The sequence below is a fragment of the Thermobia domestica genome, chromosome 10, assembly GCF_964235325.1.
Source record: "Thermobia domestica chromosome 10, izTheDome1.hap1.1, whole genome shotgun sequence".
Classification (NCBI taxonomy): domain Eukaryota; kingdom Metazoa; phylum Arthropoda; class Insecta; order Zygentoma; family Lepismatidae; genus Thermobia; species Thermobia domestica.
In genome coordinates, this window is record NC_137463.1 from 245,940,868 (window position 1) to 245,964,249 (window position 23,382).

At 35.7% G+C, this 23,382-nt stretch overlaps 1 protein-coding gene across 6 annotated transcripts in view; it reads left to right on the forward strand.

Moving 5' to 3' along the window:
• twin (CCR4-NOT transcription complex subunit 6-like twin) overlaps positions 1–23,382 on the forward strand; it is a 475,631-nt gene that overhangs the window by 398,119 nt on the left and 54,130 nt on the right. For all 6 annotated transcript variants that reach the window (XM_081729449.1, XM_081729451.1, XM_081729448.1 and 3 more), the window contains 2 exons: positions 5,183–5,251; positions 17,534–17,691. In XM_081729449.1, the coding sequence (XP_081585575.1) occupies positions 5,183–5,251; positions 17,534–17,691 (227 nt within the window). The remainder of the gene's footprint in view (positions 1–5,182; positions 5,252–17,533; positions 17,692–23,382) is intronic.

Here is a 23,382-nt window from a genome sequence, read left to right on the forward strand (position 1 = left end):
TTTCTGAAAAGCGATATACCGTGTTTTTATGGTGACATATCTCAAATACTATTAATCTTATTAAAACCATAATAAAAGGATTGTCAGCACATCTGCTCCTACCGTTTTCGTTCGTGGCCCTTTACTTGAGTAGCTGCCAATGGGTTAATTCTGAAATCTGTATGCCTCTGTCGATTATCGCGTACCAGAAGTACGAAAGCACATATCCCCAACACAGTTTGCACATTATTATGGAAAACTGTATTACGAGTACATTCATTGAGTTAAAACCTCTAGTACTCTGTACGTAAAGTTTCTTCCCTATTTAACTACCTAGGTGATAAATCCTGGCATAAACGCTACTTACATCTTTACATTGCCCTGTTCTGACATATTTATATAATTAGCTTGAAGTCAAGAGTTCGTAAGATTGAAAACCCTCTAATAATTGGATAGAATATTACGCAGCACTTTTAGCCTGGTGTATTGGATGAGGAAAGTAAGGACAATCGACATATACAATCGGATTATAAACTCTCTCTCTCTCTCTCTCTCTCTCTCTATATATATATATATATATATATATATATATATATATATATATATATAAAGCGAGTCCATGTCCCTTAAACCCTCGATGCTGAAAAGGAACGCTGAACTTAAAACAAACATTAAATCAAATAATTAAGATGTACGACAAGAAAAATAATACATACATACACTTTAGTGCGCATTTTAATATCCTTAAGTTAAAGTAAAAATCTTGGAAATAAACTAAATATATCCTAAAATCTTTTATCACATTACGCTAAGGGATGTTCTACTCACTATCGGTCTCATTCCTTTTCTCAGTGATAGCAAATGGGGCATACTGTGCTGCGACAGTCCATGAACTATACCCCAACCAAATGGAGCACTCTTAACTGAGCAATATGCGGTCAGAGAATTAAATTTCAGCACCGTTATTCCAGGCTTGCTAGTTCAATGCAAAAAAATTGTGCTTCTGCCTGGAATCATATGAGGAAGTGTGTTAACCATTGTGTTATACATGGGAGCTTAAATCAATTGACTAAAGTTAAATGCTAAATGACTTAATGACGCTATTTTGTAAGAATAATGTGTTGGTTTAAAAGTATTTTCGTTTTTTTTCTTCCTTCCTTCCTTTCTTTTATTTATTATTTGCAAAGTCAATGCCTACCGAAAATCGAACCCGGTACCACTTATATTATTAGATATTTCGTTCATCCGGCTTAGACAAACGTAGTAGGATTCAGAACAGTATGATAGAGAAAAAATGAAACAAAATCTTTCAGTTTTACGTCCCACGATTATGCCTGCTAGGCTAAAGGAGACGGTGATGATGAGAAATAAATGGAATGGTGGAATAAATAAAGTGGGAAGAAACGGGAGAACCCTGAGAAAACCCACGAACACGGTTTATCCACCACAAAGCCCATTTGGCCCGAGCTGGGATCGAACCAGGGATCCAACGCACCATAGGTGAACCATTGTGTCATCGTGCTCCCGACTATAACAGAGAAATTGCAGCTTTTCTAATCGTTCACTGCTAAGAAAGCGTGCCATTATGGGCGAAGAAACGAAACAATCAGTTAAATAATTCATTTCTGTTTGAGAAATAATGTGTTCTTGAACTGTGGTTTCGAAGCAAATTATTATTTGTAATTGGATGTAGTGTGAAGAATTTATAATGTATTTTTGAGTACCTCACTGAGAAGCCTAAAAATGTAGACCAGTAACAAAGATTACCGCAAGGTTAGTAAAGACGCCTTGTATGCCACTAAGGAATTCACTGTATGATCGAATGTCTTTGGCAACAGTAAGAATACCGAAAGTGATAGTTGTTCATGGACACTTCTGGCAATAATCCGACATTGAACATTGTGTTTGAGGATTCTCTAGAATAAAGATATCACTGAGCTTCTACGTGTATGGGAAAACAGAAGAGTTTTCTGAGCATATGCTCGCCTTATTAGTAATCGCAGATCGTTCATGGAAAAGAAAAGAAATATCCATGTTGTGATTTTTTCCTTGAGTCTTCAACCTTGAATTGCATATTTTAAAAGCTTGTGAAATGACCACTAGTAAAAGCGTTGAGTGTTTTGTGGATTTGGAGAAATGAGCGGCCTTTGAAACGCAAGGAATTTTATCTTTAAACACTGCACTCCAATCACGTTTACAGCAAGTACATTGTGGAACGTTTAATATTGATGTATTGGTGTAGCGTAGTGTTTATAATTCAACCCATGAATTAGGTCAGTAACCTTGCGTGGGGAAATCGAGGTTGGAACACTTGATACTGGTCTTCTAACTTGTGTAATGCATGTAGAGCTTATATGCATGCAGACAGAAGTTATCTTTTTTATCATGTAATTTGATATGACCGAGCAAAACATGGTAATTTTTTCTTCGTATATGCATGAGTTGGAATGAATTCTTGTATTGCACCGAATCGATTTAAAAGATATAAAATATGGAAGAATGTTGTGGTTGGTAAATCACAGGTGTCTTTTTTTGAATTGCTAATGAACAGAAGGTCTGTGGCTGCTACTTATACGTTGAAGATAGCTGGAAGGGATGCTAGTTTGTCATTTCATTGCATTTAACACATGATTCATACAAGGATAAAAACCATTATATACTTGACAAGATTTTTGAAGTATTTCAGTTCGTGTAATCTGAATTTCAACGCTCTAGAAATCATCGTAGAATCGTCTCTCTCTCGCTCTCTCTTTATATCACTCCATGGCATTATAAACTGAAGTACGGTAATTTATATCCCAGATGTATTTACCCGAAACTCTACGTGATATAATTTGCTTATGTCATTCAAAAGTTTTTCCCATTTATAGATTAAAATATACCTTTAAGATGTTAAATGGTTAACTGGGTATGATGTTACTTTTCTTAAATATATTTATCTGTACGATTATCTTGTCAAATTTTCCCTACCTTGCCAGCTATTTGAGAAGTAAAATGTTTTCTTAAAGATTTAAGACTTCTAAAGGGTTGTAATTTTAAAAATCCTTTCTGAAAAGTTATCCTGCCGAATTTCCTCTTATTAGACTAGGTGATTCCGAACATACAGTGAACAATTAGTCAGTGGTATTTTGTATGTGTGGTGTTCTGCACCAAAGTGACGAAACAAAAGACACCAAATGTCGAGCTCCGAGCTCTATTTCGTTGTTGTGCGTAGATAGTTCTATGAAACGTTGGTCAGTGATTTGTGACATTGCTTATTACTACAAAATTTTTAATTTTTGTCAGTTATGACGCCATGCAACAGCTTGACAAATTACATGGTAGTAAACAGTACTTCAAAGACAGTGACTACTACGTGTCAAAATACTTACTAGATACTACACTAGGGTTTCCATTCGTCCCGGAAAATCCGAGACCGTCACGGAATCGAGATCTGCGTCCCGAAAATATTTGTCGAGACGCTTAAATGTCCAGGATTTTAGCGCAGAAAAATGGAAGGGAATATTATTTTTCCATAGGATTAGGTACGTAATTATTCTCTTTAACTTCTAAGTATGGCAAGTTGAAAAAAAAAAAACTTGGAATACGTAAAACATAAATTTAATTAAGTTTACAATTTAACTACTGTGACATTGAACAAACCATTCGTTTCATTGGGCCAAGGTCAAAAGATTTAAAATTTCAATGAAAGTAGTTCTTTGAAGATAACAAATGTGGCCAGAACATATTGCCATTGAATTAACCGTTCTGAGAAAAGAGATACAATACAAACAGACAAAATATGTGAATGGAAACATCATACCTTGAATGAGGTAAAACAGACTCTGAAAACCACGAAACATAACAGATCCTGAGAAATTTAAAGAAAAAGAACAATTTTGCTTACCAGGGGAAGGGGGAAAAATCATCAAATTTGAACAGAGCATTTGTGCAAGTCATGCACTCTTTTCTGAACTACATATTGATTGTACTAATTGAGGACTTTTCTGGAAGAAAGACCCAAGTTCAATTATGACTCAATTCCAATTTGGTCATTTTTCCTTAAATTAGCAACTTGTTTATGCGATAACAAATGCTGGTTAATGATAAAGCAAAAATGGTTATACCGTTGGATTTATGGTAAAATTTGCTATTAATAAGGTGTCACTGTTATGCGTTTTGTTTAAAACTTTTGTCTGATTCAAAATGGCGGATTTGAACATGACCGCCATCAAGGCAACCCTTACCATAGACCTAATATTTATCCACCTGCTTTTTATTTAATTATCATCATTAACACAAAATTTACAAGTTGGTGTAAAGGACTAATACATATCCTGCAACAATATTTAATTTCCCCGTAACTTTTTACCAATTGCGCGTAAATCAAAATTAACGTCGCCATTGTTCTTCTGATTAAATTTGCGCCTTAAATCATGTATCACATGACCCTATTCCTATTTTAAAAGCTTAACCTTAATTCAAAATGGCGGATTTCAAGATGGCCGCCGTCAGGTATACCCTTACTATATGACTTCCCCCTAGTCCTAATATGTACCCATATATTTGTTATTCATCTTTTGTCGTCACAAGAGATCTTACAGGACTTTTACCTCCAACTGTATGAAGACTATTCTGTACTTCCATGTGATGTTCTGGTAGTTGTATCTCCTAAACCCCTGGAACTTCGCACCTACAACTTCACTGAAATACTGACCACATTTAGTACTACTTTCTCATATGTGTCTCAGTCAGCAACTCAATTCACCCAAACGTAAGGTTTACTTGTCAGAAAAGAAATCTCAATTAGCCAAAAAAGATTCATTCACGTTTGCGTCATTTAATTCATATAAGTTTAAAGATATATGGCTTTTCAAAGAGAGGTGCGCAGTGTTTTAAAAACAAGATTGTACATGGGATTTTCACTTGTAAATAATATCTTAAAATATCAACATTCTAATTTTTAATAGCTCTGGCGACGAAAACAGTTGACAATTTCTTCGAACGTAAGTGTAATGGATTTTTAATGAAATAAAACTCAAATGGAACAGCAAAACACATCGCAGTATTTAAATTTAATTTTGGGTTTATTGTTATAAATTTCAATGAAAAACGTACGAATTTTATTTGGGCAAACTAATTGACGTTAGAAGTGTCCTTTACTTTGTTATTGTATAATAATTTATGTACTAATTGTAGCTAATTACAATTATTTTCTTTGCAGTTACGGCAAGTCACCCACCACAGCGTCCATGGATTCCTCTTACTCGTCCTGACAAGACAAGGCCTGCTTGTAAGTAATTTACTAATTGTCATTTTCTTCCAATCGTGGATAAGAAGTATAGTGCAAATCTAATATCCATGCATGTATCGTGTACCATTTTGAGTGTTTCATTTTTCGAAAAATAAAAGCATGCGTGGAATTATTTGCAAGAGTGTGTACGCATATAATTTTGTAATATTCTAAGGTAGAGTGGTTCAGGTAGGCTATTTATTGGATCAAAAGATCCAATATATTTCAGACAAAATTTTTTTTGTAGGCCTTATATCTAGAGAACTACATATAGTGTAGTCAAACTCAAACTATGTTAACTCAGTATGATGTGCTTATTCCGTAGAAAATACAAAAACTCGATTTAGGGGCCTTCAAAAATTTTGTTGCACCTGATCCAAAAACTAATTATTGGCCAAGATCGCAATCTTTTGATCTAATTTTGGATCATTTTCTTAAAATTCTTGTTTATTTAGTTATATTTTGCACATTGCAAGAGAATCCAGCTATTAGAGGGTGATTACGCACAGTTGAATGTCATTTATTCCTAATGGTAATTAAGAAATGACGTTCAACGGTCATGATTACTGTTAGCTCACTTGTTACTCAGTATTATTTTTTGTTTTTACGTTTCTTTTACGTAGATTTCAGAGATAATAATTATATGGAGAAATCATTGTGTTATATTTTTTAAAGTCGGATTTACGTATTAAATCACGACGATTTTTCGCACATTCCTTTAAATATCAATTACAAGGCTCGAGTTGCTAGATAATTAGCATTAATATCTGGAAGAGTGTGTCTACTGACCTGCAAAACCTGAATTAACCTAGAATTTACTTTTGTACCTGGAAAACTTGGAATTTAACCAAAACCCTGGATTTTTCTCAAAGTTACCTTTTCATTACATATGCCCACTTTCCTTAGGGTCTTATGTTTTGTGAGTATTAGATAGCGACTACGGAGATACCTAAGCTGAACCTGTCACTGCTTCTACTACTGGCTTTTTTTTTTTTTTTTTTTTTTTTTTTTTTTTTTTTTTTTTTTTTTTTTACTCGTCCCTCTAGTAGAGTTCCCACAAACTTGGAAAGTTTTCATGTGAGATTTCTATTCACATTTTATATGGCGATTCGCCAGTCTGAACACATTCTTCTGTTACTTACAGCCATATATATATATATATATATATATATATATATATATATATATATATATATATATATATATATATATATATATATTATAGCTCAGAAAGTAATTTGGTTTTATGTAACTACTTTTCCGTATTTGTAAACTTAATATATAGCGTCTCTGCAAGTATAGAAATGTTTATTTTTCTTTATTTTTGGCGAAGTTGAATAAATTCTTCATTGTTTGTTTATGGGAACTCAGAATTTCTGAAGTACCCTCGTGAATTCAATTCACGATCAACTAAACTTATTTTCTTGCTATAAAGCCCAGGAATCAATTAAGTACCGTCGCATCGTCTCCCTTCGCCATCGTTTCTTGTAGACCAATGCTCACTATCTCTTAACTTAGTTACTTAACTAGCTTAGAGTTACTTATTTTATATGATCTTAAATTTTACTGACAACACTATATAGACCTGTTACTATAAATTTTAGACTTAACGTATATATTCTCGTTTAAACGTATTGCAAACACATCGATCTTGTAATGTCGTACTTTTGTTCTTAGATAATGTGTTATTTGAAAGCTTAGAGGTCAATCAAAGAACTGAATGTATTTAATCCAATGTACGAGTTTGTACATGCATGTATTTTACAAAGCGTATAAACATTAATCCTTACCATTAATTTTAGGAGCTTACGTCGTAATATATTAGGATTTTGAGTCACATTGTGTTTTTGCATGTGCAAAACTAAACTTCTAAAGAAACAAGAATTTTTTTTCGCATAAATTGTAAAAGACATTAATATTAGTAATCCTTACTTGTGTAATCATTGCTGAAAAATAGCTACCGTTGACAGAATTGTGCCAACTTGGTGTGGTGTGGAGATGAAAACCGGTAAGTTACATTAAGTGGTCTGTACTGCTTACTGACATGGAAGCTAAAGAAACAGGTTGTGTAACCTTACATGTGTCAGGCGGAATTCATATGTTATTTATATGTGTAGTCACAAAACTGCACTGCAGACGCAAATGCTTTGAGAATTGACTTTAGTATCTGTTGTGGATTTTCGCTGATGTGGAAGACTTGTTCAGCTAGAGTGCTCCAGTACAAGAAGCAAATGTAGTGAGAGCAAAAACATGAAAATTCCATCTTGATTATCAAGAATTAAAACAAATAATATGAGAATATTTGGAAGATAAAAAGGTTTTTGTGTTAATTCACACATGTAAAATAATAACGACTTCCACTTAACAGTAGTAGGACTTCCGTAACAACTTCTGCCCACTAATTTACTGGAAATTCTTATTACAGTCACTGTTATTTGTTGCTAAAAGCCTGAATAAGAAATAAATGGGCCGTCATTTTCCACTTACCTAGCCCTCAGCAGACTACTTTTATTTATTTATTTATTTATTTATTTTTAAAGAAGTTTCAGTTTTTTTTTTTTCTTCGAATGATTTTGCTTTTCTTATGACACAAAACTGTTAAAATAATAAAAATCGGTTACCTTAAGATGTCCAAGTACAACATTAACCCTTACACTACCAATGAATTCAAACAGGGGTCACTCCCATCACTCAGAAACTGTACCATTGAAATCATACATTTCTATCTTATGTTATACGATAATGTTGGTAGACAAAGATTTAACAATGTATTTTATTATTTTTTTTTCTTTTTAATTACGATTTTTATTTATGAACAAGTGATTTTTATTACATATTCTTTCTGCTTAATTTTATATTTCTACATTTGAGGATCTTATAACAACAGTGTTTTTTGAATCATCAGTCTTTCCCTACTAATTCACGAGGTATTGATATATTGCGTGGTATGCCATTCGTCGACTATAGAAGGGATCGGTGTTTTGTGGGTTTATTTTTAGGGATTCAGGCTTGACGCTAGTAAGAATTTATTTTAATTCCTTTTACACTCGTATAATTGTTTTCCGCCATCACATTTTACTTCAAGTTCCAGAATTCATAAATATTCACTTTAATTTTGATTTAAAAAAAAGAAAAACGATCTTTTGTAGTACCTTCACTCAAAAAGGACTAGGATGGAATTTTAATGAAAGGTTACGTCAAAAGCGTTTTATTGCTATAGTTTGCTTTCGTGTTCTCGCACTTCGAATATTACCCAAGGGGGAAACTTGGCGAAATCTTAAAATCCAGACACCGGGAGTACGCAGAAATAACTCTGAACTGAAATTCCTTCATAGGATAATTAGTGGGAACTTAAGATCAGAAACTCTACTCAAGAACTATCCTTATGTGTCCCTTCCCGCAAAACCCGGAATACCCACCTATTCCATCTTGCCCGCCCCGGTTAGCAATTATACAGAGGTCTCTCTTTCACAGAATACCGAACTATTATAAGCAGCTAACAATTGATGTAGACATTTTTTTTTTCGAGCTAACTGGTGTTTGACAGAGTAATTTAAACACGTGTTGGGCAAATAATATTACTTTTGCACTCTTTGTTGACACTGCTGCAGTCTTGAGAAGTAACGTAACTAAAGTAACGCGTTACATTTTTCCAAGTAACTGTAACGTGGTACAAGTTTTTAAGTAACGTACTAAGTTTGTGTTACTTTTTTTGTGTTACATTTCGGTTTTTTTCGAAAACAAATGTTTCTTTCCTGTGCGGAAATTTCTCAGAACGGAACAAGGGAGCATGAACTACGTATATCAGTGACCGACAGTCAGTCGCCGATATACAGAGAAAGAGATTAGATTTTAGTGTCACTTCGTGTTTTTGGAAGATGAGTACAGCCTCAGGGAAATCACATGTATTAATTTTAAGCACCTGGAAGATTTTGTCATAGATTTTGACAGTTCGAAATCAATACATTCAGGGAGTGAATTACGAGTGCAATGGTAGTTGATTTTACTTTGATTTGTGTTGCTTTTATAAAGATAAAGAACGAAAATATTTTACGGTTCGAACATTTGTAAGAATACTTTTTCTTAAAAGCTGAGGATGATGGTGAACAGAATTTAAAAGTAAAGTGTCTGAAGTACCCCGACGGCAAATATTTATCAACAGCTATGATTAATTAACGAATACAGTAAGGGGTTAATAAACTGTGTTCTGATGAGCAGACCTACTTTATTACTAGAAAATAGTATGTTGATGGTATGTAATATTGGAGTTCTTTCAAATCAATTTGCGAATCCTAGAGTCCCGTTGATTATAGAGTTTGGAACAACTAGCTTTATAAAGCACATATCGATTTTAGAGTTACTGGCAAGTTTTGATTCACCCCCAGTTCATGTGTTCTCATTTTATAGTTGTAGTCTAACGCACTACAACTATATTTTGTAGTATATTCTCTATATTCTCTATTTTTAATTTTACATAACGTTGTTATTATTATCTAATTAGTTTAGCAGAATAATAATAAGCAGTCATTTTTTCTAACACAGTATGACATTTTAGTCAGTGTTACATTATATGAAAATGTTCATATACCGGTAGCTGTCAAGTAAGAATTTGTTCTTGCATCTACATAAAGCGATTCACAATAAAGTTCAAGAAACCCATCACATTTTCAATAAAGTAATTGTTCGCTTGAAAGGATATAGCAGCGCTACTATTATCAACCCACAGTTCTAAACATTTTCGATGATTGGGGAAAATCAGAATATGCTATAATAATAATAATAATAATAATGGTGGTGGTGGTGGTGGTGGTGGTGGTGGTGGTGGTGGTGGTGGTGGTGGTGGTGGTGGTGGTGGTGGTGGTGGTGGTGGTGGTGGTGGTGGTGGTGGTGGTGGTGGTGGTGGTGGTAGTAGTAGTAGTAGTAGTAGTAGTAGTAGTAGTAGTAGTAGTAGTAGTAGTAGTAGTAGTAGTAGTAGTAGTAGTAGTAGTAGTAGTAGTAGTAGTAGTAGTAGTAGTAGTAGTAGTAGTAGTAGTAGTAGTAGTAGTAGTAGTAGTAGTAGTAGTAGTAGTAGTAGTAGTAGTAGTAGTAGTAGTAGTAGTAGTAGTAGTAGTAGTAGTAGTAGTAGTAGTAGTAGTAGTAGTAGTAGTACGGAAAATTGAATTGAATTTTTTTTTTTTTTTTTTTTTTTTTTTTCATATTAAAAGTTTCAGACCTAAAAGTAACGCGTTACTTGTGAAGTAGCTTGTAACGCGTTACATGTTTACAAGTAACTTACCCAACACTGCACTGCTGTTATTATTATTGATACTTTCTGTTTTTTCTTTGTTAAATGAGAAAATTATGCTGTATCTGGGAATTTGTTCAATAAATAAATAAAATATTATTGTAAGTTTTGATTGTTGAATGTAGTTGCAGTCTCGAAAATGAAGGGGTCAGTGAAAATAATTTAGCGAATCAAATGTCATATTGTATTCGATTCTGATGAAAACTACAATTAAAACTTCTACTGATATTGTACTAGAAGATTTTTAACAATATGCTCTCTGGTGTCACCTAATTTGCTCAGTTGTTCTTATGGCTGCCTCATTTTCACGACTACAAGTGTACTAGAAGATAAAAGATACAATAAATTAATCAAGTTCCTACCCATTCTTATTGTTTTGCCTTTTCGTTAAAAGATAATGTTTTCCCTTTTCTGGAAGAAGACCCTTTCAGTCGAATGGAAGCAAATGAGTACTCAATCATTTCGGAAATTGAGGGAAATTAGTAATGAACAATATCATATTTCTTTTACACAATCACTATGTTGAATTGATTTTACTTGGCGTAGTACGGTAAAATTCTAAGTACTTCTAAACCAAATACTGAGTCATGTCAGCGGAAAATAGTGCAGGTCAGAGAAACTCGGGGAAAAAGACTGGAAATCAGGAAAAGTCAAGGAAATTTTATACATTAATTGTACAACAATTTTAGCTTAGACAACCATTAATGATCAAAATATGGGACGTTGCTCAGATTTTTATGAGAGGTAGGTGGAATGTACGTATGAGCAATTGATTACTATTGTCTCTATAGAATAAATGTTCTTATATAAATATTCACCGTTATTTATTCCTTATTTATATGTCAACGTTATCCGATACCTATCATGAAAGTCAGGGAGAAGTCAGGGAAATAGATTTTTCCAGATCAACTAACTGAATTTGTGTTTGACTGCTATAACAACCGATCACTATTCTGATAATGGGATACTATTGCTGTTGTAATTTGATCAATTAATAGCTGAATATTAATATCGACTAAGATTTCTTTAAGTATGTAAAAATAAGAATTGCGTCTTGTAAGGAATATAATCTGTAAAATGTTGAGGAAAAGATATTCTTGCAGGGTTAATACCTCACCCAATAACGAAAATACCCAGGAGGAAGTGCTAAACTAGTCAATTAAAAGCAAGGCTGTGGTTGCTCACTGGTAGTGTTCACCTTTGGTGCATGAGGTCCTTGGTTCTATCCCAAATGAGTTTTATGATGCACCAACACCGAATGCATGGGTTTACTCGGGGTTCTCCCTTTTCCTCCCACTTTCTTCATTCCTCTATTTAATTCATTTCTCATTCTCACCGTCTCCTTTAGCCTAGCCGGCATATCCATGGGACGTAAAGCTTAAAGATACCATTTCATTTCATTTTCAGTAAAAAGCAAAACAATTCTACAACGATATTGATGGTGCAAGGTCTTATAAAACATCAAATTAAATTTATAAAAAGAATAATTGTTAAAAATCACCAGTCAGGCATTGAACTGGCGGCAAATCCTAGCATTCTTATGTATTTTCTTCCATTTTTTTTACCTGAAGACCAAAACAGTTCAGTAGAAAGTATAGAAGCAGAATGGAAAACTGCTGAGGTTATAATAACGCTTTTCCGTGAGAATGGAATCTTACAGACATTTCCAACAAATAAATATATATATATTGGCTACTTGCAGCTGGGAAGCTATTCAATTCATCCTCAAGTTTCTGCTAGATACTGGAATCAATTTTTAAAATAAATAAATAAGTAAATAAGTACAACGATATCAATATTCACCTTCTTTGTGGTCTCAGATCAACAATTCAGCAGAGGATTATCTAAAATCAATTACAAGAAATTCATGATTACGTGATTCCTTCATATAAATATATATTGGCTACATGCAACTGAAAAACAATTCAATTCATTTTCAGGTTTCTGTTAGATACTGGAATCAATTAAAAAAAAAAAATACAGTGATATCATAATTCACCTTCTTTGTGGTCTCAACAACTCAGCAGAGGATTATCTATTCCAATCAAAACGCTACTTCTAGACATACATCAACAACTTATCGTCACATTTGTCTGCCTTCAAAAAGTAATATATAAAAAAGGAAGTGAGTTTTATGAACGTCAAAGATGGAAATCCAAACTTAACTTGAACATTGGAAGTCTCGACAAACTATGACACTATACCTGAACAAGTAATTCAAACTATCCTACCAAAATTCAAATCATGTTACTTCCATCGTCTTTACATTCTATAATGGTTGGTTTTTACATGAATATTATCATAATCTTTCAATTTCTGCAATTCTAACACACAAGGACGAGTCCGGTGCACCAGAAAAACACTAATAATAGTGAAGAAGACAAGACAAGAGAAGACAGTTCATGTCAAAATTGCCGCTCAGAAGGGAAAAAAAAATGGAAGATTTGGTATTACGGACGTCCTTACGCAATATGGATGTTATTTAGAACAGGAACTACTATTAACGTGGGCTTTTAACCACGACTGGAGCATGAATCCGATGTAGTTAGTGCATGCAAGATCAACTCTTATATAGGACTAACCAGACCCAGATCCTGAAATACCTGAGTTCCGGGGAATAATGGACCCGGGTACCCGGTTCTCACTGGATTGGCAACCGGGTAACCCAAATCTGAAATTTTCCGCCCATCCTCGCTCTTACAGTATATGCCTTTCGACAAGCATCCAAGAGAGAAGGATTGTAGGACCACACTACCCGTCCTGACAGAAAAACCGAAAAGAACCAACAGTTTGAAAGAGAGAGGTGCAAGATAATTACAGGACTCATAGCGAGTCACTGTTTTAACTAAAAGTTACTTTTTTTCAAGTTGGTCACTAAAAGTCACTTTTTTGGGAGGTAAAGTGACTTTTTCGTGTGGTTTATGTTTTGCATTGGCAATTTTCTAAGAAAAATATTATAAAAATAAATGGAAAAAGGCAGAAACTCTTCTGAAAGCTTCAGTATTCGCTACCACATCTGAAACAGTCACCTTTATTCTCAATTCAGCTTTTATTTTTTCTAAAGCACAGTGGATGGTTGGTGGATGCTTAAGCTCCCAAGATGGGGTTGAGAACCCTTCTGTGTCTATTCTTTCTTCTATCATAATAGTCTTTTAGTTATCTCTCGTAAAAGTTAACGCTCCGCTCAACGTTGTGTGTGTGTGTGTGGGGGGGGGGGGTCATCGTGTTCGTCTTGTGTTATGCTTCTTGTATGTTCTTCTTAAGAGTAGGTGATGAATTTGAATATTTCATGGCTTTGAGAACTCTCAATGCTAAGTTAAATATAATGTCTGGGATGAAGAAATTCGGAAATAGGCCAGAACTGGTTCCACTTACTCAGAAGCTTCTTACATCTGTTAATTCTGCTTATTGTAACTACAAAGCATACTTAGAAGACCTAAGAAAGGAGGAAGCTCAAAAAGAAGAAGTAAACAAGAAAAGATGAAACAGAACAACAACAAACAAAGAGAGAGGTAATGGAGAAATTGACAAAGGAAAAAAGTGGCATGATAAGATTTTGGTCACTTTTTCGTGTGCTTTTGGTCACTTTTTGGTCACTTTTTCATGTTCTTTTGGTCACTTTTCAACTATTTACAAGAGACCAGACCACTATGAGCCCTGTAATTATGTGTGTGACAGAATTGTTGTTAGTGAAAACTGAACTTATCTTCTTACTTTCATAAAAGACCAGTTGAGAATGCTCCAAGAGCATTGCCAGAACGAACAATTCTTGTAATATATCTACACATTTAAAATTTCCTTAAGTACTAAATTTCTTCCATACGTTCTGTTTAAGAGTTCTGTTAAAACGTTCTACGGTATGTTTTACGGAGACACATGCTAAAAATGGAGGGATCAAAATTGAAAAATACACAAAATATCATCTCTCCATGACTTACGGTTCCCGAGATATGGCTTCTTAAATCTCCCGAAATCCGAACTCTTTTGGCGAATATCTCGGGAACGGTGGCCACTGGCCACCGGTTACTATTTGTTACCAAAATGTTTACTGTAGGTATTGATCAACACCAATATAATCTATGACTTATTATTCCCGAGATGTTGCTCCTTAAATCTCCCGAAATCGGAACTTTTTTCGTAGTGGAGGGCTCAAAACTGAAAAATTCGCAGATAACAAACAAACAAACACACACACACACACACACACACACACACATACATACATACATATATATATATATATATAGAAAATTCAGTAAAGAACTTTTTTTAAAAAAAATCGTTGAAAAAACAATATCTCGTAACAGTATATAATAGAAATACTACAGGCATAATTTAATTTCTTTTCTGAAACTAACGTAAGATAAAAATACCGTGAACTTTAATACATAGTAGATTTAAGACAAATTTGAGGTGCATTGCTCTCCAGTGTCGATGTGATATGTTGCAACAAAGTCGTAGAATTACTTTACAAATCATATCTTTCATATTAAAAGCAAGCTTTAAATGTTTGTGTTTTATGATTTCCACACGAAAAAGATCAGTAGATGAACTGTAAATATGGTTGAAATAACTACCCTTTTCTGTGATGGGACACAGAACGTGGATCAACCAATATCACATCAATGATTATAAAAAAGCAAAGGGAAAAAATATTACCGAACAGGCGATTTGGTAGCTTAAAAAAGAAAAGAAAAATAATTAATAACAATTTCTTTATTTGCTAAAAGGTAAACATCTCTTTTATTTTTGAAAGCTTTAAAAGGAGGACCTGCTTCAAGAGAAGAATGGATGGTTTAAAGGTATGTACAAGAAAGGAGATAGAACATCATGTACTAATTTTGCTGCACTTCACAAATAAAGGAAAATGTCAAGCCTTCATATGTTATTTAAGCAAAGGATGGTCCTACACTCAAATCATACGGTCATTTGCCAAGAGCGGTTCTATACTCAGATCATACTCTCATGTGCCCCTTATCTATTATGTGTTAAGAAAAAATAACCCGTAGTTGTTATATTAGCTGATATTTTTATGCAGTGCTTATAAATAAGCAGTTTGATTGCGAATGATCACAGTAATGCGGTGACGTGACGCATGTACCACTGTGGGCTGTTACGGAACATACTCGCTAGATCACGACAAAATATTCTGTTGAAGCTAAGATGAAAAAGATACTCAGTTCCTTCGTTGATATATATATATACAGATGGTGATCAGAAAAATGGAAACACCTGAACGAAATTGCAACTTACCAGATTAATATGGTGTCGGGCCACCTTTCGCCTTCAGAACAGCCTTGATGCGACGTGGGATGGAGGCATAGAAGTCGTGAATGGTAGCAAGTGGAATTTTACACCATTCCTCGTGCAGGGCATCGGCCAGTTCTGTGAGAGATGATGGAGGTGGAAATCGTCGCCGGAGTCGTGTTTCCAAGACGGACCACAGATGTTCAATTATGTTGAGATCTGGGGATTGGGCGGGCCATGGGAGGTGTTGAACTTCATTCCGATGTTCCTCAAACCACGCTGCAAAAACACCAGCTGTGTGAATGGGTGCATTATCATCCTGGAAGATGGCGTCATTGTCCGGGAACAACATCCAGACCATAGGATGCAAGTGGTCTCCTAAAATTGCGACATAATCGTTGGCAGTGATTCGTCCGCTAAGTGTGACCACAGGACCCAATGAAAACCATGATATTGCGGCCCACAGCATCACCGAGCCGCCGCTATGTTTCACAGTTGGGCGAAGACACTGCAGATCATAAGCTTCTTTGGACGTTCTCCACACATAAACACGGCCCGTGGTTGGGAATAGGGTGAAGGATGACTCATCCGATCATATCACACGTTTCCAGTCCTCAACGGTCCAAGTTGCATGGTCGCGGCACCATTTGCGGCGTGCGAAAGCGTTATGGTCCCTGATGAGCGGTTTGGCCCGTGCAACACGATCCCGTAAGTTCATGTCATGTAATTCGCGGCAGACTGTGATTGTCGAAACAGGGTGGGGGAGGTGCTGATTGAGTTCCTCCGTCACTTGCTTTGCAGTGGCACGACGGTTCTGCGTGACAATGCGCTTTAATACTCGGCGTGACCTGTCACTCATGATTTTCTTCCGCCCACTGTTCTGCTTCCCCGATGTGGTTTTCCCGTGTGTTGTGTAGGCCGTCATCACCTTCGACACTGTCCCACGCGACACACCTAACACAGTAGCCACTGCCGTCACACTCACTCCACATAACCGCGCACCAACGATTTGCCCTCTTTGAAACTCTGAGAGGTCTCCCATTTTACACTACTTCCGTCTGCTGCAGCCGCTGGGTACTGCTGTTCCACTGCGCCTGACGTAGTATGGAGACCGACCTAACACACCACCACCAGCGGTCCGGCGCTGCGGGCGCCATGACACCACTGCCAACCCATACATCTGACGTGTTGCCAACTACAGGTGTTTCCATTTTTCTGATCACCATCTGTATATATATATATATATATATATATATATATATATATAATATAAATTTTTTAAGCGATATGTTGCAATCTTCTTTGATACTGTTCAGTAGAAAGGCATACCACGTTAAAGTCAGGGAGTCTTTGTTTTATTACTAGTGGTAGTATTCCCACGGTCAGTCTCCAGTAGTATAGTTATAGTCTGTAATGGATTGGTTTATGTTTATTGGAAACCTAAAAGACACCGAAAGGTAAAAGTCAGGTTTTCGAGGAAACATATATTACTGAATTTTTAACTATCAAGATACCGTTCTGTAATGAAGGGAAGACATTGACATATTGTTTCTGTCCCACAAATGTCTCACTTCGGTAATATCGTAGATATGTATATAGAATTTTGCTATCCAATTTTTCATTTGGTTATCTACCCCCCCCCTCTCTCTCTCTCTCTCTCTCTCTCTTTGTAACAAACTGCGTGCGATACTGCTTTAAAAAACTGATCTATATTATTTAATTTATATATTTTTATTTTCCTCTCATTGCAGGTATTTTTACTGTGATGTGCTACAATGTATTGTGTGATAAGTATGCTACACGACAGATGTATGGCTATTGTCCTAGCTGGGCTTTATCGTGGGAATACAGGAAAAAGGGCATTTTGGATGAGATCAGGCACTACGCCGCTGATATTATTAGTTTGCAGGTACATTTATTCAGTTCTTGTTTTTGTTACTAAGCAAATTGGGGAACTAAACAGTTCATATGTAGTATATATAGAAGTAGTTCTGGTTAGAAGACTGTTTCATTTTTATATTTAACCTTTGTCCATTATATTAGAGTTTTTTTAAAATAATATTTTGTATTTTTTTTTATTAGAGCCTGATCAGGGGGCGGATCAAGGCAAAATTTTCACCCGGGCAAAGTGACTTTTTGGCTCCCTCCTTCTTCTAGCTATATTTTACATTTTATTACAGTGATTTTAGTATTTTAAACCCACTTTTCAAAAATAAAAATTAATACTCAAATACATGACCTAGGTATATTTACGAGGGTCGTTTAAATCAATCCGGGACTTAAAAAAAAAAAAAAAAAAAAACTTTCAAAGTGAAGAAAGTGGATTTATTTTTCCATATAACCTCCAGCTACAGTTATACACTTATCCCAGCGTTCAACTAACGCCTGGAATGCTTCGGCATAGAAAGATTTATTATTACGACGGAACCATTGTAAGACAACATTTTTCACTTCATCATCAGTGTTGAACTGTTTTCCTCCAAGGAATTCCACCAGGGACCCAAACACCATTCAAATGTCTTACGGCGACTGAGTGTCTCATAACCGTACTGAGCCTCAAGTCTTCTGTAAATTTCAGCAGGTTTTATGCCCTCGTTCTCTGAAAACTTCATCACAGCACGCTGTTCCACGTAGACGTTCACACTGTTGTCCGCCATCTTGAATAACGGTCTATCCAGAAGCGCGGAAAATGAGAGCCGTCTACCAGTAACAGAACACAGGTGCCAATTTCTACTGCATACAAAACCTCCAGCTTAGGCATCTATTTAAACCTAAAAGAAAAAAGTCCCGGATTGACTGGACTTGAACGACCCTCGTAGTACTTAAAAATATCCATATGATATCAATTACAGTTTTTATTATTAGTATTTATATACTGATATGTATAAACAGAAACAATATCGAACATCATTTATTGAATACTATTAATGATGACATGATTACTGCTATGTTGTAAATTGTTTTGTTAAATCAATAACATTAGGAGTCATTCCACCATATATTCGGCTATGTAACAATCTATTCTAATAACGTGAAATATCAATAAATACATTTCACATATGTTGAACGTGTTTTACGCACAGCAATATGAACAACCTTTTTTATGTAAAGTAGATCGTAGTAGTTGAAGTCCATAGCATTCATAAAACGTATCTCATGAATTTGTACAAAAACTGAACACTAACAAGACGTAAGCTTAATAACATGTTTTATCAAGTATTAGAAATCCTTTCTTAAGTTTGATAAGTAAATCATATCAAAATCAATTTAGAGAACTTTATGAGAAAGCATTTACATATTTTTCTTCCATGAAAACAGTACCTTAAACAGTACCAGTAATTTACACAAATTATTTTCCTAATTTTGCAACCTTTGGCCTCAAGCGTGATAATTAATAGCGTAACAGAATTTAAGAAAAACTAAATAAAAATTAAATTCCACTATTACTGAAAATTAGCAACAAATTAAACAATTTTAAATATATTCCGAACGTACATAGCGAAACAATAACATCTCCTAGACACTACTTTCAACAAAGGCCGACAGTTTGGAGCTTCGGTGTCGTTTCTAAGAAATCAAAAGTGCTGTATATACTGTTCACCCTCCATTACCACTTTAACATACCTATATAAAATGCAATATCGTTCATTACCTGGAAAAAGTTCACAAAGAACATGGCTGCTATAAACAATACCAACTCCCCCAACTCTTTCTTCTACATGCCATGTCACCATTTGTCGGTACAGCCCCCTCCCCCGGTACTAGGAAACTCTCTTCTATCATGCTGGAATGGAAAATGATGATGTAATTGACGCTACTTTACAAGAATATAAATCAAGAAAGTCAGTAGAAAACACGTTATAAAATATACTTTTTGAGGCTCGTTTTGGCGCCCCCTGACCCCGTCAGTCGCCCGGATTACCCGGCCCTTGGTCCGCCCCTGAGCCTGGTTTTGCAATCACTTTTCACATATTTCTATTGTGATCCGATATTTGTTGAATTTTATTTCATGATTATCTCCAATGACAGCACATAACTTTGTAAATTTCCACTCATGCTTTATGTGCTGATTACATCAAAACAGAGCTCAGAGAATACTTTGTTTTACCCGTCAAGTGCTCAGAAAATATGATTCCGTATTCATCATCATCATCATCATCATCATCATCATCATCATCATCATCATCATCATCATCATAGGTATTCTACCAGTATTGACAGGTCACTTGCGGCAACTGAGAAACTTCCGTGCTCCACTGTCTTCCACTAACCTCTTCGTCTTCACGTACGATTTTTGTGTTGATATCGTCCATTAATTGTAGTTTCCTTCGCTCTCCCTCTCTTTCCTGTCACTCTACCCTCTAGCACGACTCTCATGATACAGTTCCTTCTTAGCCAATGACCCAACTCCAGTTTCTCGTCCTCTTCTTAATAATGTCTAAAATAGTTCTTTTCTTGGTCACCAGTAATTTCGTACGCTTTTCAAATGTCTCTGTCGTGTGTGTGTGTGTGTGTGTGTGTGTGTGTGTGTGTGTAGATGAAGTTTCAGAAGATATAGTATTTTTCTTCGTTATATATATATATATATATATATATATATATATATATATATATATATATATATATATATATATATTGATGTATAATGAATAGCATTAGATTGAAGAACCACATGTATATGTATTTACATCTTGTACTCGCTGTTACTGTTAAGTTCTGCTGCCAACAATAATAAGTTCAGTAGTTTTTCTTTACATACAGTACGGCGCTCTTTATTACAGTATTAGTCTTCTGTTGAAATATGTCATAACAACTAAGTTTTATGTATGCACAAAGAAAATTAATAATGTGGTTTTATTATAAGCTGTAAAGTTTTTTTGGAAACCGGTTTATATCTGCTCATCCCATAAATAATGTCTTTTCTTCTATGACTGCTTCAATGACACCATTTGACGAACGAATAGTAAAGTATATGACACAGGGCCGTACTGCAGTCCAGGGACCCACCGGGAAGATTCAGGGGCCCACTCACATGTACGTACTGCTTCTCACCCGACAATAAAAGGGAGCCCGGGAGTGTCACTCCGTTCGAGTTTTCATTTTTTGATCCAGAACTCTGTAACCAAAGGGACCTTCAAAATTTTAAAAATTACTGAAAACATTTTCACCATAAAAGTTTTTAAAAACATGACATAAGTCACTTGTATGGAATTCATAGACCTTTTGAAATGTTGAGAGAGGGCCCATCATAGATGTTTTTAATGGGGCCCCCTTATATCCCCCCCCCCAGGGCTCCCAATGGTCATAATCCGGCCCTGTATATTTTCCACACGGAAAACAAAGTGCTGTTAGTTTCAAGTTATAACATCGTTTGAGTGCTTTTCAATTTAGCTGAATGTTTCAATGTTAACAAAATTATGAAGTAGGGTGGGAAATCAGGAAGCTTTCAGGAATTGAATTACGAAAAATGTGAAAAGTTGGTTTCGCAATTTCATGGACTGGCAACGCTGGTCTGGGATTAGCTGACTGTATTGCCGGTACTCGACATATTACCATCCTCCATTCCGTTACTCTCGTATGCGGGGAGTGTGTGACATGTGCCTTTTTGTACATATACTGCTACTTACGACACGAGGCGGAGGGCCACTAAAAAATTTACCGTCCAGGTCCCACCGGGAAATCTCCCGGTTTCCCGCCTGGCCAGTACGGCCCTGATATGATGTGTGCCATAGCTGTGTCATATAGGACACTTCATCGTGCAGCATCGTGTAGAAGGAAAACGATCTACTCCCACGTTTTGGAATTGTGGCTTGTGTTTGATCATAACAGTGTCGGAGGATTTTACCCAGCTCAGCGGCACGAAACATCAGTGCCATATATGGTCAGAGTGCTATGGAGTGTGGAAGTGCCAGAGGTTGTTCCAGTGCTTTCAATCTGGGAACACAGCCTCATTGATTAGCTACGGGAAGTGAGTCCTGTTGAGCTGGACAATGATATCCTGCGAGCAACGGTGAAGGAAATCCAATGCAAGCTGTTTGAGAAGAATTGGCCAGCGAATCTATATCACACATTCGACCGTTCATTGTCATCTCCAGGACCTTGGGTACGTGTCGAAATTCGATAAATGGATGGATACGGTAACGCCTCAAAGGAAGTAGCAGCGAGTGAACATGTGTAGTACCCTCTCACCCATCACAGACGTAACCCATTTTAGGACAGAGTTGTGACAGGGCATGAAAAGTGGGTCCTTTACCATAACATGACACACAAATGTCAGGGATACCGAAAGGGAGGCCTCAGGAACTGCCAAAACAGGATCTCCAGCTCGGCAAAGTGATGTTGAACGTTTGATGAGGCTATCCGTGAGGTAATCCATTTTGAGTTCTTGTCACGTAAATAGACAATCAATACAAATGTCCACTTTCAACAGCTTGAATGACCACAGACTGCATTGTGGAGAAGCGTCCTGCTCTGGTTCATCGTAACGGTGTGATCATCCAAGGTGATAACTCGCGTTCACACACGTGGAGAAGGATCTGTGCTAAGGATCGAGAAATTTGGCTGGGAGAAAATCCCCACCCGACGTTTTCATCTAACCTTATTTCAACAGACTACTGTCTTTTTCGTAACCTGCAAAACCACCTTTCCGGGAAACACTGCAAGATGAAGGTGACGTGCTACGAACAATGACCCAATTCTTTACCTCCAAAACCGGTAGCTTCTTTTAGTGGGAATTCAACAATTGGTTAACAGGTGACATAGTTTTTGAAATTCGATGGAGATCAATTTCTTGACTAACGGTAGTGTTCCAGGTAAATTGCCGTTCTTTCCTTCCCGTTGCAAAAATACAACATTACTTATGGGATGACCCGGTATGTTACTGAAGTATTATTTTAAAAAATTTGATCATGTATTTTAATAAGTTACTGGATTTAGTGTCATGGATTATAGTCATTTAACTAATAATAATATTTTTTCTTTGTAAGCTATTTTACTGGGAGCCGGTGGTATGTGTTGAACTACAAGGAAGGCTTCATGGGCACGAAAAACATATGTATATATTACGCCTCTAGAATAGCAATGGCGTATGCGCAAACATATTCATTTTTACTTAATGACGTAATAGAATACATGGTAAAAATAAATGTTGTACTTACGTAAGCATTCAAATCGTAAAACGGCAGTTCGATGCTATGTTTCAGTGAGCAATTAGAAATTATGCTGTTTCTAGAACTACATATTTTTATCATTTTCCTCCATTGCAGAAAAAACGTTAATGTTTTCTGAATCATTACCATTAAATTTATTGTTTAAAACTAACCCTTCTTCTTCTTCTTACCATTTCTCCCAAAAAGAACAAAACAAATATTTGTATCGTATTAAATAACTGGACAAAAATGCTTTTTTTTTTTCTTCATTAAATAGGACATAGATATTTGTTGAAATGTTCTTTTGGGAGTAATGGGAGAAGAGGAAGGAGCGGTTTTTGACAAGAAATTTTATTAGTAGTGCTTCAGGAAACATTAACATTCTCTCTGCAATGGATGAAACTGATTAAAAAAAAAAAAAAACTACATAGTTCAACAAGCAGCATAATTTC